Source organism: Sciurus vulgaris (genome assembly GCF_902686455.1).
Source record: "Sciurus vulgaris genome assembly, chromosome: 9".
Lineage (NCBI taxonomy): Eukaryota > Metazoa > Chordata > Mammalia > Rodentia > Sciuridae > Sciurus > Sciurus vulgaris.
Window position 1 is genome coordinate 114,185,301 of NC_136469.1, and position 12,876 is coordinate 114,198,176.

At 41.7% G+C, this 12,876-nt stretch overlaps 1 protein-coding gene across 4 annotated transcripts in view; it reads right to left on the minus strand.

Moving 5' to 3' along the window:
• The window catches only part of WDR19 (WD repeat domain 19), a 108,150-nt gene that overhangs the window by 11,063 nt on the left and 84,211 nt on the right, over window positions 1-12,876 (minus strand). For all 4 annotated transcript variants that reach the window (XM_079152784.1, XM_079152785.1, XM_079152783.1 and 1 more), the window contains exons 30-36: window positions 12,617-12,713; window positions 10,992-11,116; window positions 8,117-8,198; window positions 6,535-6,685; window positions 4,788-4,911; window positions 3,893-3,969; window positions 3,244-3,368 (exon numbers count right to left, since the gene is read on the minus strand). In XM_079152784.1, coding sequence (XP_079008910.1) covers window positions 3,260-3,368; window positions 3,893-3,969; window positions 4,788-4,911; window positions 6,535-6,685; window positions 8,117-8,198; window positions 10,992-11,116; window positions 12,617-12,713 — 765 coding nt within the window. In that variant the 3' untranslated portion in view covers window positions 3,244-3,259. The remainder of the gene's footprint in view (window positions 1-3,243; window positions 3,369-3,892; window positions 3,970-4,787; window positions 4,912-6,534; window positions 6,686-8,116; window positions 8,199-10,991; window positions 11,117-12,616; window positions 12,714-12,876) is intronic.

Genomic DNA, 12,876 nt, shown 5'->3' on the forward strand with positions numbered 1-12,876 from the left:
AAGGATTATGCACTATGACATAAAATGTAAGTTTAGAAAAAGTCGGGCATGGTGGCACATGCCTGTAATCACACGATTTGGGAGTCTAATGCACAGGTATTGCTAGATCAAGGCCAGCCTGGCCAATCTAGGCAAGACCTTGTCTCCAAATAAAAAGGGCTGGGGATACAGTGGTAGAATGCCCCAGATTCAATCCCTAGTACTGAAGGAGGGTGGGGAAAGGTTGCAGGATGCAAGGTCAGTATACAAAAGTCAGTTGCATTTTTTCCATACCAGTGGAAAATGAAAAAATTCCATTTAATATCCAAGCCTCACCCTTATGAATAATTTAACAAGACATGGAAGATTCCTATACTGGAAATTATATTGTCAAAAGGAGTTTCAAAAGATTGAAATAAATGTAGAGCTATATTAATAGATTGGTGTATAGTGTTAAAGATGTCAGTTCTCAAAATGATCTACAGAATCAATGTAGTTTTGGCAAACAATTCTAGATGACCCTCAAGATTCCCACCCTCAATGTATGCATCCTACCTATCTGGTACTTGGCTCTTAAGGCTCTTAAGTGTGGGGAAGGGCTTGTGATTGTGGTAATAACCATGTTTGCCTACATTATTTAACAAAGATGTGGGATTCTATAGGTGCAATTAAGATCCCCAGTCAGCTGACTGAACTAATCAATAGGAGTTTAACCTGGGTGACCTGACCTAATTAGATAAAGACCCTTTAAAGAAGGTCTAGACTTTGCCTGGAGGGAGGTTGTACATTGGAGAGATGCTCCTGTGCTGGGCTTTGAAGCATAATTTCATGTGTCAGGAAACTACCTCTAAGTGCTGAGAGCTTCAGTTCTCCAACCATGAAGAATGGAATTCTGCTAATGGTGAACCTGGAAGAGGACTTCAAGCCGCAGATGAGTTCGAGCCACCATGACTGCAACCTTGTGAGACTCTGGGCAGAAGGCCCAGCTAAGCTACGCTTAGACACTAGCACACAGAAACTGAGATAATAAGTGTGTTGTTTTAAGATGCTATATAGCAGTAGAAAATCAAAGGAAATCCCAATCCACAATTTGACAAGCTGATTATAAGCTATCATAAAGATAAAAAGACCAAGAATGGCCAAAATAATATTGGGGAAAAGAACAACGAAAGTTGGAGCATCCACAGTACTTGACTTTAATATACCACTATAAAACTAAATAATTAAGACAATGCAGTATTAGGATAATGAACAAATCCATCAGTGGATCCAGAAATAGAGCCACACTTAAAACCTAACTGATTTTCAGTAAAAGCACCCAAGTAGTTCAATGAGGAAAGGAAAGCCCTCTAGCAAACGGTGCTAGAAGACTGCAAATCTATCTACGTGGTGGCGAGGGAGGCAGCCTCAAACCATTGTAGATGAACATTATTTCAAGATGAGTCAGAGATCTAGAGTTTCTAGAAGAACACAGGAAAATACTTTAACTTCAGTGAACAATTAAAAATAAAGATAGGACACAGAATAACTATGAAATTAAAGAAATGATAAACTAATTCACTAGTGTCTGCTATCCAAAAACCCATTCAGAAGCAAAAAGCCAGAGTGTGAGGAAATATTTTCAGACATGTTTAATGAACAACTTGTGACTAGAAAAATAATTTTGACAGTTCAAAAAGACAACAACCCCTAAGATTATAGATGTAATTTTGTTTCACTATAATAAAAAGGCACAAGAAAGAAAACCCAGTGCCAGTGGAAACCGAATAGTCTTCTCAATGAATGCCTGGGACAACCGGATTATCTACATGGAAGAGGAGGAGGATCCACACCACGTACAGAAGTGGGTCAAAGACCTAAATGTAAGAGTGGTAATTATGAATTCTTAAAAAGAAACATAAGTGTAAATTTCATGACTTTGGATTAAGCAATAGATTTTTTTAGATACGACACCAAAAGCACAAGCAGTCAAAGAAAAAAATAAATTGGAATTCACCACAATAAACTTGTGGCTCAGATATCAAGGAAGTGGGGAAAAAAAGCAGAAGGAAAATATTTTCAAATCATATCTGATAAGACTTGAACATATTATAAAAGAACTTAATAAAATAAATGGACGAAGGACTTGTATATCTTCAAAGGAATAAACAGGAAAAGAGGATCCACATCACTAGCCCTTAAAGAAATGCAAATTCAGATCTAAATGAAATTTTACTTTGCATCCAGCAGGATGATCATAATCAAAAGGGCTGATGGTAACAGGTATTGGTGAGGATGTGGAGAAACTAGAGCCTCGTACATTGTTGATGGGAATGGAAGATGGTGCAGCCCCTGTGGAAAAAGTCTGGAGTGTTCAAGAACAGCAGAAAGGTCAATGGGGCTGCAACATCGTGAGGTAGAGGAGTAACCTGAGCTGAGACAGGAGGCGGCGGCTGGGGCCAGCTCACCACCCTGTAGGCTGTTCTAAAGCCATGGACGGGTTTAGAAAGGAAACTAGATATGACGGAGGTAAATGGATGGGGGTGGCAGTAAGGGAGAGATTAATCAAGGTCACATCTCCAGTTCACTTCCTGACCAAATGACTGGATGGAGCTGCCATTTACAGAGGTGGGGAAGACTTGGAGAGAACAGGTTGCGGACGGAAACCTAGAGTTTCCTCCTAAGGTTAAGTTTGAGGTGCTGTGTCAGTAATAATAAAAGATTATTCTCTTTTCCTTTAGTAAAAGAACCTCACACAGCGGAGCTCATGATTTTTAGTAGGGCTTTTGGCTTCCAAGCTAGAGACTACATTTTCCTTCCTCCCTCTGCAGTATGTAGCCATGTGAGTAAATCTTTGTCAGTGGAATGCAGCACAAGTATGTGTAGCTTCCACTTGACAAAACAGACTCAGAAAGAAAATGAATTTTTTTTTTTTTTTCAGATCTCTGGAAACCAAAATTCTTATAGCATATTCTACTGAAGTATATCATAGAACCCCCAGAAATCTCCATTTTCATTAGGTGGCTACAGTTTTAATGGACTGATTAGCAAGAATTCCATGTGACTTGATAAAACAAGTTGTAGTTGCATTCTGTGATTCTGCTTGGCCAAATAACCTCTGTCACTGAAAACTGTATTGCCTGCATTTTAGCATTAAAAAAATACATCAGAGGATCATTGTCAGATTGTTCATATCTAACAATACATGATACACAAAAAGAAGTCAACACCAAAACCAAGTATAAGCTGCGTGTGCTCTGGAACGTGAGAAGACGGCGCACTTACCTGCACATGCTGCCCATTATTCCATCTCTGTTCGCAGGTATTTGGTACAGTCTGAAATGCTTTTCAGTTGAGCAGAGTTTAATCTTTCTGAACACATAGGACACGTGCTTTCATTGTTTAACATGCTGTTTTGGGGAGGGAAATGCAGAGTAAGGTAAATATACAGTATTTCTTTTCCTTTGGGTTATTCTAGTGTGAAAAACTATTTTCTGTCTATACCTCTTAACTCATGTTCATCATGTAATTTATGAATTAGAAATTCATTCTCATGCAAGATCCTCTTTTTTTATTTGTTTGGTACTGGGGATAGCACTCAGGGGCACTCAACCACTGAGCCACATCCCCAGCCCTTTTTATTTTTTGTTTTGGAACAGGGTCTTGCCTAGTTACTGAAACTGGCTTTGAATTTGCAATCCTCCTGCCTTGGCCTTCTGAGTCACTGGGATTATGAGTGGGCACCACCATGCCTATTACAAGATCCTCTTAAGGATAATGGTCCATAGGTCATAGAAGGTTCTTTCAGGAGGACAATTTGGGTCTTTAGGGGTCTTCAGGAACATGAAAAAAGAAGAATTCAGAATAAAGGAGTGAAAAATGAAAGGTCTGTTCTCATGTAAATTTGTGTGACTGTGAAAGGATGCACACTTACGTCTTAAATTCTGAATATAGTGCAGGAAAGTCACAATGTGGACACACTGTCCAGTCATCTTTCAACATATGCCGGCCCTGGAAACAGTACATTTAAGCGTAAAATTCATCTTTATTTTAAAAATCCCATTAAATTATAACAGTAATTATAGTAAGAGGCCAGGCCTCCAAATTATGCAGTTATTGCTATTTCACATAGGTGTATATTTGCCTAGAAAGAGATGGCATCAGAAGTACTAAAGCTAATTTTACTTACCAAATTCCTGTTTAAATACAGAAAAATCTTCATTTTTTAATCATCATTTTCTGAATTTATTTTCATTTAAAACAGAGTTTCCATTAGCCCAGTGATCAACAAATAATTTTTGAGAGTTGGTCTTAATAAAAACTACCACTGGGCTGGGGTTGTGGCTCAGTGGTAGAGCACTTGCCTAGCATGTGTGAGGCACTGGGTTTGATTCTCAGCACCACATAAAAATAAATAAGTAAAGGTTAAAAAAAAAAAAAGCACCATTATTAAAACAACAACAACAACAAAACAAAATCCTACTACTTATGAAATAAACTGCAGCATGCCAGCCAGGTATTGTCCCAAGACCTTGTGAGGACATGTGATCTCATCGGTCTAGTTGATCTCAGTAGGAAGGCCTTACTACAGATGCACTTAAGTGGCAGGAGAATGATTTGCACCCACAGCCGTCTGATCCTCATCTCCTGCTGCCCTGCAGTGCCTTCTGGACAGTGCCCTAGCTTACATATGCTTTGAACATTGCGACCATGAGATCGTATGCTAAGTGTTGCAGGAAAATGGAGAGATAGGATTGTTTTAGAAATGAAGAAAATGCAGAAATACAGCAAGTATTCAAATGAAAAGGAAATTCTTATAGGGAACTTACTGTTGCAATGCAATAGGGGATGTTGTTTTTACATCCAGGACAGAGGAGTTCACACTCTGGGAGAAGAAATTCACAGTATGGACATGGGGTCGTGGCTTCTTCTGTCTCAGATGTATCAGGTCTCCTGTGAGGAACCATCACATGCATTTAGAAACACATTTCATGGAACATGGATAGCAGAAAGCACACTTGGAAAGGACCATGTAGCTACTGGCTTCTTCATAGGCAGACTCTGAGATTTGAGATATTTCCCAGCTTCCTGTCCCCCTTGATCAAGCTGCAGGGAAGAGGGAGAAAACCTAGGATCACCCAGCTTCAGGAGTTGGGAGTTCACAGCACTTAAATGGTGGAAAACAAAGGTAGGTCTTGCTGTGTCTCTGGAGTGCTGAGGTTGGTATTTTCCTTCTCTTTCCTTGTAGTGTAGCGGAAGGGTTTTGTAAAGGCTATCCAGCACTGTTCCAACAGATTTCAGGTGACATTGGGAGAGTTCTAGTTTTGTGCTGTCCAATACTGTGGCCACCAGCCACGTGTAGCTTTTGAACACTTGATATATGTGAGGAACTAAGTTTCAAAGTTTATTTCCATTTTAATTAATCTAAATTCAAAGAGCCATATGTGGTAGTCGGTGCCATTTTAGACCACATAGCTGTAGACCACCTGTTCTTGAAGAGAGAATGACGCCATCTCCTCTGAGCCAGGGCCTTGGCCAGCCTGTTCTAAGCCGTCCTCCATTTTGCAGTTCTACCCTTCCATGCTTCCTGGTGTACTGGTCAGACTGATTTGGTGTGAAGCCATTAAACCTGTCAGCTTTTGGAAAAGGGTGTTCGGGTAGTCCTACCCAGTTTAAAAGTTCTCTGCCACGAGGATGGTCCCAGGGCCAGCTGACACTTGTGTTACCAGCTTCCATTTTCCTTGGCTGAGGCCTAGGTCACGTTTCCAGGACAGCTGGTTCCCTGGTCACTCTGTGACTAACAGGTATCCTAAGTCCCATCACTACTCTGAGCAAGTTGTTTAGAACTGCTAAATGATTGCAATTTTTCCTTTTTTAGATGCTATTGCTACTTTTCCTAGTTTTTCTCCAGAAAACCTCACTTCCTGAAGCGAGGATATGCCTTATGAACCTTTGGAAATGTACAGGACTTAGACTCTACTGGCAAAGGGCTGCTGAAACAATTTCTCACACTGAGAATATCCACTATTTTTTTCATCTCTCTTGGGCAGACACTCCTTACTGCTGACCTAGTAGCCATTCATTCTCTCCTTCTTTGGTAAGAGAATTTTGTTTCCACTCAGTATGCTTTGTAGCTAGAGATACTGTGTAGCAATGTACTGGCTAAGGAGGTGAACTGGGAGTCCTGAGTATGGTGCCTTCTCAAATAAAAAGGCAAAGGCCTTTCCTTTAATTCCCCCATTTCTTCCTTCCTTGAATGGGAATGTGATGTCTGTAGGTGTGGCGGCTATCTTGCAACCAAGAGGAGGAAACTTCCATCCTGTGGATAGCACAGTTGGATCTGTGCTTGGTGGTATTAGGACACAGTGGCACCAACCCAGGACCATAATGCCTTCTGTATGAGTCACATTAATCCTGACTTGTTCAAGACATTGTCGGATTTTCTGTGCTTTGTAGTTGAATATAATCTGTTACCTCCTATTCACTTTCTTATTGAGCCTGCGCATTAGTAGCTCCATTTTGAAAAATGCCTCGGGGAAATGGGATTAGAGAGTAGAAATGGCTGTCTCTGCCTACCTGACCATTGCCTCGATCTTCTTTTTGTATTTGGCATCTATTTTGTTGCGGTACTCAGGCCTCATCAGCATAGCAGCAAAGCTGAAGGCAGAGTTCTTCAGGCCTGCCCTGTGACACTCAATCACAGTAGATGTCAGGATGGGCACAATGTCTGCAATACAAATGGGACAGCAGAAAGCACATGCCTGTGTTCAGTGGCACTGGCGTGACTCCAACCCTGGTTGCTAGAAAAACAGAATCATACTTCTCCAAGCTTAGCTATTTCTGCAAAGACCCAGACATGATCTGTTTAATAAGGAAAGGACACCACTGTGTAGTCAGGCTAACTGCTCACCAAATGTCTTTCCCTTGATTTAACGTGTTGCTCTCTGACACCGGGACCCATATCCCTGGAGGAGACACGGGTGTGAGGCTCCTTCCACACCTGAGATTTTTATGAATGACAGGATTGCTGATAAATGGGTCTGGGAATTAATAACTTTATGCACTAATCTTCCTGCAGGCACCTAATTCTTCCTTCAGAATAGATAACCAGAATTACTGACTCAAAAGAACATGACCTTTTAAAAATGACTCACTACTAATGGACAAATTGCTTCCTAGAAAGGCCACATCAGCTTCCATTCCCATCAGCATTCGTGAGAGGGTTTGTTCTGTCCCACCCTTTGCCAAATGGTATTAAGTCCTTTTCTGTAACGAAAATACATTTAGAGAGCAGGGATGGGTGAAATTATGACCCCTAGGCCAAATCTGACTCTGACTTTATGACCCATGAACTAAGAATGGTTTCTACATTTTAAATGGTTGAAAAAAGATCAAAAGAATAATAATATTTTGTGGCATGTTAAAATTATATAAGATTCCAATTTCTGTGTCCAAAAAATAGTTCTGTTGGAACCTAACCCTGCTTGTTCATGTATGTATTAATCAAGCAAAAATGGCAGAATCGAATAGTTGTGAGAGGCAAAGAGGCCCACAAAACCTGAAACATTTAACATGTGATCCCTTATGGAAAAAAATAGGCTGACATCTGTCATATTATGGTACAAAGTCTTATCTACTTAAGAATATTATCATGACATGTCCTTTAGAATAACAGAACTTTTTCAGAGAACATGTCCTACTGAGGTTGAGAACACGTAATCAGACTTTTTAACTGACAGTGTGATCTTGGGCAACAGATGTTAATCTTCACTCCCTTCGCTCCAGTTTGCTTATCTTACGGAGAATAGCAATAGTCCCCACATGTGCAGAAGAGTAGCCACATGTATAGGTTTGAGACTTTTTTTCCTTAGACTAGACCTGCTTGACCAGTTGGCCCTTGGCTTGCAACTGGGAACTTGGATTTGGGGAGAGTTCTCACCATGTCCAGAACTGTTGAGTGACTCAATATGCCTAAAGATCTTTGTCCAAACAATGTGGTTTATGCTGGATATTTTCTTCCCGGGGGCCAGAAAATTTGGCACATGCCAGGCAGGGGTTACTTATGTGACCAGCTTCCAAAAAAACACTGGCTGGCTGAGTCCATGAGTCTAGATCTCAAACTGCAGGAGGGTAGTGAGCTCTTTCACACAGTACTTACGTGATGGAAATTTGCTAATGTTGTTGGCCACCCGAATAAGCATGCGTGCCCCTTTCATGTGATCTCCATTTTTCACATGAATCTGAAATAAATGATATACTTTATTCTTTTTACAGGCTTACGTTAACCCAAATTCATGCTTTGTTCCCCAAACAATTTTTTTTGGTACTAGGGATTGAACCCAGGGGCACTTAACCACTGAGCCACATCCCCAGCCCCCTTTTTAATATTTTATTTAGAGACAGGGTCTTGCTGAGTTGCTTAGCACCTAAGTTGCTGAGGCTGGCTTTGAACCCACAATCCTCCTGCCTCAGCCTCCTGAGCTGCTGGGATTACAGGCATGTGCCACCGTGCCCAGCCCAAACAACTTCTTGATTGCGGCCCAGAGCGGGGCCATCATAAGATCCTTGCAGCCTCTCCTGGCTGATACCACTGGCGAGTTCTCCCTTACTTCTCCTTCAACAGCTGCTGCCTGCCACCATGACCTCAGGCCTCACCTGTTCTGTGCTCTGCATTTTAATCTGCGCTAGACCACTGGACATGAATTCAAATCCCTGGTCCATCTCTTACTGGCCATTATCAGAGGACTAGTAATATCAACTTTGCCAAGTTGGTGTGAGTGAGAGGAAGGAGGAAAGGTAGAAGGAATCTGCTAAAGGTAGAGGGTGATGCTCATTGTGGGGAAAGGGCAATGGCAGGTAGAAGGCTCTGAGGTGGAGGGGTGTGGGTAAGATGAGGTGAAGCTGCAGAATTGGCAAACCAGGCCACAAAGTCACCATAGTCACCCGGTGGTGAGGTGAGGGGACCCACAAAGTGGGGCAGTGGGGGCGGAGAGAAGTACAGGAGTCCCCTTCATCCGTGGCTTTGCATTCTACAGTCTTAGTCACCTGCGGTCCACCATGGTCCAAAAATATGAACATTTTGTCTATTCTTAAGAGACCACATTCACCTAATTTTTATTAGAGTATATTTCTAGAAAAATATTTTATTATGTTTTATTATGTTTTATTATGAGTTATTGTTAATCTCTTATCAGACCCGGGGAAGCCCTTGCTGCTTATCCTCCTCCACCTCCTGTTGACTCCAGGCCTTAGCAATGCCTGGCTCAGCCACCCACACTGATGGTCCTAGGCCGTCATTAAGCCACACTCCCTGTCCCGGCTCTGAGGAGAAAGCAGCTCCAAAGCCAAGTCCGGATTTCCCCTGAAATGTGTATGGATGAATCTTTCTTCAGTCCTGTGTGTTAAAGATACCTGTGACATTTCTGCATCAATTTCTTCTCCCTTCAGAGGGTTTGGTGATTTCCTTTAGACACCACAAGCAGTCCAAAATCCTAGAAAGCCTTGGACATGCTTAGTGAGCGATTGGAGCTGAGGGGAAGAGTCACAGGATGCTCTCCATGAGAGAGAAGAACAAGGTCTGGTTGAAATGGAAGCCATGGGTCAGTCCTTGGGGCCAGAGGAGAAGAAAAGGACCCAAGAAGCATCCCATGGCTTATGGTGGTGGACAGCCTGGAGGAGGAATCCCTTCCTATTTTTTTGCACCTCAGCTCCCTCCGACTCATTTCTAGCCTCCCTCCACTCCTGAGGTTCTATTGTGCTGTATCTGTGTTCCCAGGACCCTAGCGTCACCTCTCACGTTGGCTGCTGAGAAAAACCTCTCTCTCTTCAGCACTTTCTCTAGGAAAGAAGGAGCCTGCTACTTTGAAGGAAACTGGACTCCCTGGGGATGCATGTTGGCGTTCTAAATGCCTTTTCCTATTAATCAGCACCGAAGAGTGGTAGCCATTGGTCACGTGTGGAATTTAAACTTTAAAATCACAGGAAAGTAAAAGTTGAGTTTAGCAGTTACACTAGCTACATTTCAAGTGCCCCACAGACAGGCTGGCAGCTGTTGTACTGGACAGCACAGGTACGGAACATTCTATCACCACAAGAAGTTCTACTGGACAGTGCTGATATAGCAATTGGGGTTTAAATCTTTGGTAATGTGACTACTATATACTAAGTACCTTCAAGGTTACATGAGCTCCTGTGGACTGGCCAGAGAATCAATTTATCACTAATATACAAAAGTACTTTCATATAAGTGAAAATTTGGGAAAATACATAAGCTGGATTCTGTCTGTACCTTTACAGAGATATGAATGTATATGTCAGCATGTCTATATGTCTATATACATGTGTATCTCCACATGGACAGACACATGCATGCAACATACAACACTGATGTATATTATATGAATAAGTATTTGAGGTTTGCATAATCTATTTTGTTTCTATTGAAAATGCTGATTAAAAAACAATGCACAACTGGAAACAAATATAATCCAATTTAGTAAAACATTTGAAAACGTATGTACATGCATTTGAAGAAGTACAGAGGATATGCACAACATAATGTTAACACTTATATTTGGGTGAAGGACTTCAAGCATGAATGATTGTTTCCATTATACTTTCTATATTCTCAAAATTGTCTTAAGGCATATTTTTTCTATGTAGATAAAAATGAAATAATATTAAAAGCACTGGAATTTTGTAAAATCCACTAACTTAGAATTAATAAAATAATGACCACTGGATAAACAAAAATGTTTTAAGCAAATTTGTTTTTAGGCACAGCTAATATACCTATTTGCTTCCAAATTAAAACAATATAGAAAGGTACACATGGCAAAGCCTGCTCCTTTCTCCCCTCCCTGCTGCTTGGGCTTTGGTACCATGGGACCCCTGCAACTTTAGCAAACCGTTTCTACCAGTCTCCTCAGTAAGTCCCTCATTGTTTTGCACTGCTATGCAATAGCTACACATTCTTTCTCTCTGCACATGAAGCAGTGTGTTGTGGCATTACTCTATCATTCCAAGGGCCTCACCTTCACCAGTATATAACTGTGCAGGATCATGAGGTTGGTAGCCATCTCAGAGGGAATTTTGATCTTCTGGGATTTAAGTTCTGCATACATACTGAAGAGAACATCATGTGCATTCCGATAGTTTCCTTGGAAAAAAGTGGAAAAATGACATTACTTCAAAGGATAAAATCTGAGGACTTTTATGGGCCCTCATTCTATAAGTGAAATTGCTAATTTTGTTTTTAGTAATATTTTAACCATTTCTTCCATACAGTCACTGAGCAATTGTTCCTATTTCATAGTACTAACATCCAGCCAGTCCCTTTGGAAAAAGATGGTGCTGCCCTTCCAGATGTTTCACTCTTCCTCAGGACAATCACCTGACCCCAAAGTCTACTAGGTCATTGAGATCCAAGTCCTTCAAATTCCACCTCCCTCCCTCGTGCCCACCATGCCCGTTGCGAGTGCTCCTCATCTTCCTCGGCCATAGTGACTCACCAGCATTCCTCCTGAACTTCATTCAGATGTCACAGCCTTTCCAAACCTCACGCCTCACCAGAAGCCTGGCACCTCCCGGTCACACCCTTGCATAAAACTGCCCCCACCCTGTCATGGCCTTTCCCTGCTGCTGCAGCCTGCAGATGTGATAGCCTGGCTGTCCCTCTCCCAGCCCACCCCCTTTCTGCTCATCTACTGTCTCCATTCAAACACAGCTGGAGCTGTTGTTGGCAACCGTCACCACCCCAGCCTTTGGGATGCGCTGGCCCCCCTCTCCTTGAGTCTTTTTTTTTTTTTTATCACATTTCTCTTTCTAGTCTAGCACTTGTCACCCTGAATAACAACTCTGAATTTAATTTTTGTCTTCCATCAAACTGTGCACTCTTGAGGGCAGAACTGTGGCCTGGTCCTACATTCTGAGCTCCTAGCACACATCTGACAGATAGTAGGTGCTAGGTCAACATCAGATGAATAAAGTAATGTGCTAGTTAATTACATATTTCCTAGAGTTGTGTTCCATATTGATGAGTATCTAAGAGAACCACCTTGGAAAAACTAGTGAAGAATTCTGATTTATTCAATAACTATTTACAAAGCATATAAGGGAACCATAGAACATTCTGGAATTTCCATAAGTAGTCCTGCAGATTACAAAGAGCCAGGTCCACCAGAATACAGCACAAATATCTTCCACCATCTGGTATCTCTTACATGGTCAAGGCCATGTAATGCTGTTTGTAGGAAGGACTGTGGGCTGGGAAGGTCAGAGGAGTAGTCCAGAGTCAGGACTGTGAGGTGGCAAGGACAGCTGCAAACAGTGCCCCACAGGGGAAGGCTCAGTCCAGTTACTCCATGTCCCTCTGTGATGGTTAATAATTTTTTCTCTGAAACCTAGAAATGGCTATTTTCTTATTCTTTTGGGTTCAAAACAAGCCCAGATTAGAATCTGGCAATTTTTTTTCTGCCAGAAAAAGGGTTAGGGCTTAATTGTATCGTCTATTTGGGTAGAAAAAGAAATGTTAGGGACCTGGGGCAGGAGATGCAGCTCAGTGTGAGAGTACTGGCCTAACGTGTGAGGCCTAGGTTCAAATCCCAGCACCACAAAAGCCCAAACCCAAACAAACAGAAACGTATGTGTAGGGACTTACCAGCAGATTGCTCTTCTCTGGCGATTATGATGGCGGTCCGGGCAGCTTCTCGGTATTGCTTCAGAGCCATGTATAAGCGGAACAGGTACTTGGCATCCTGTCATAGAAACCATTAAGGAAACATCACTTTCTCCATCAGCTAAGAGGAAGAACACCTGTAATTCTGCACTTAAGTTAGAATCACATTCATCTGCCAGTAACTGAGAATTGATGCTGTTCTTAAAAACCCAGTAAAGGAATTTGTTCAGAGTTTCATATGT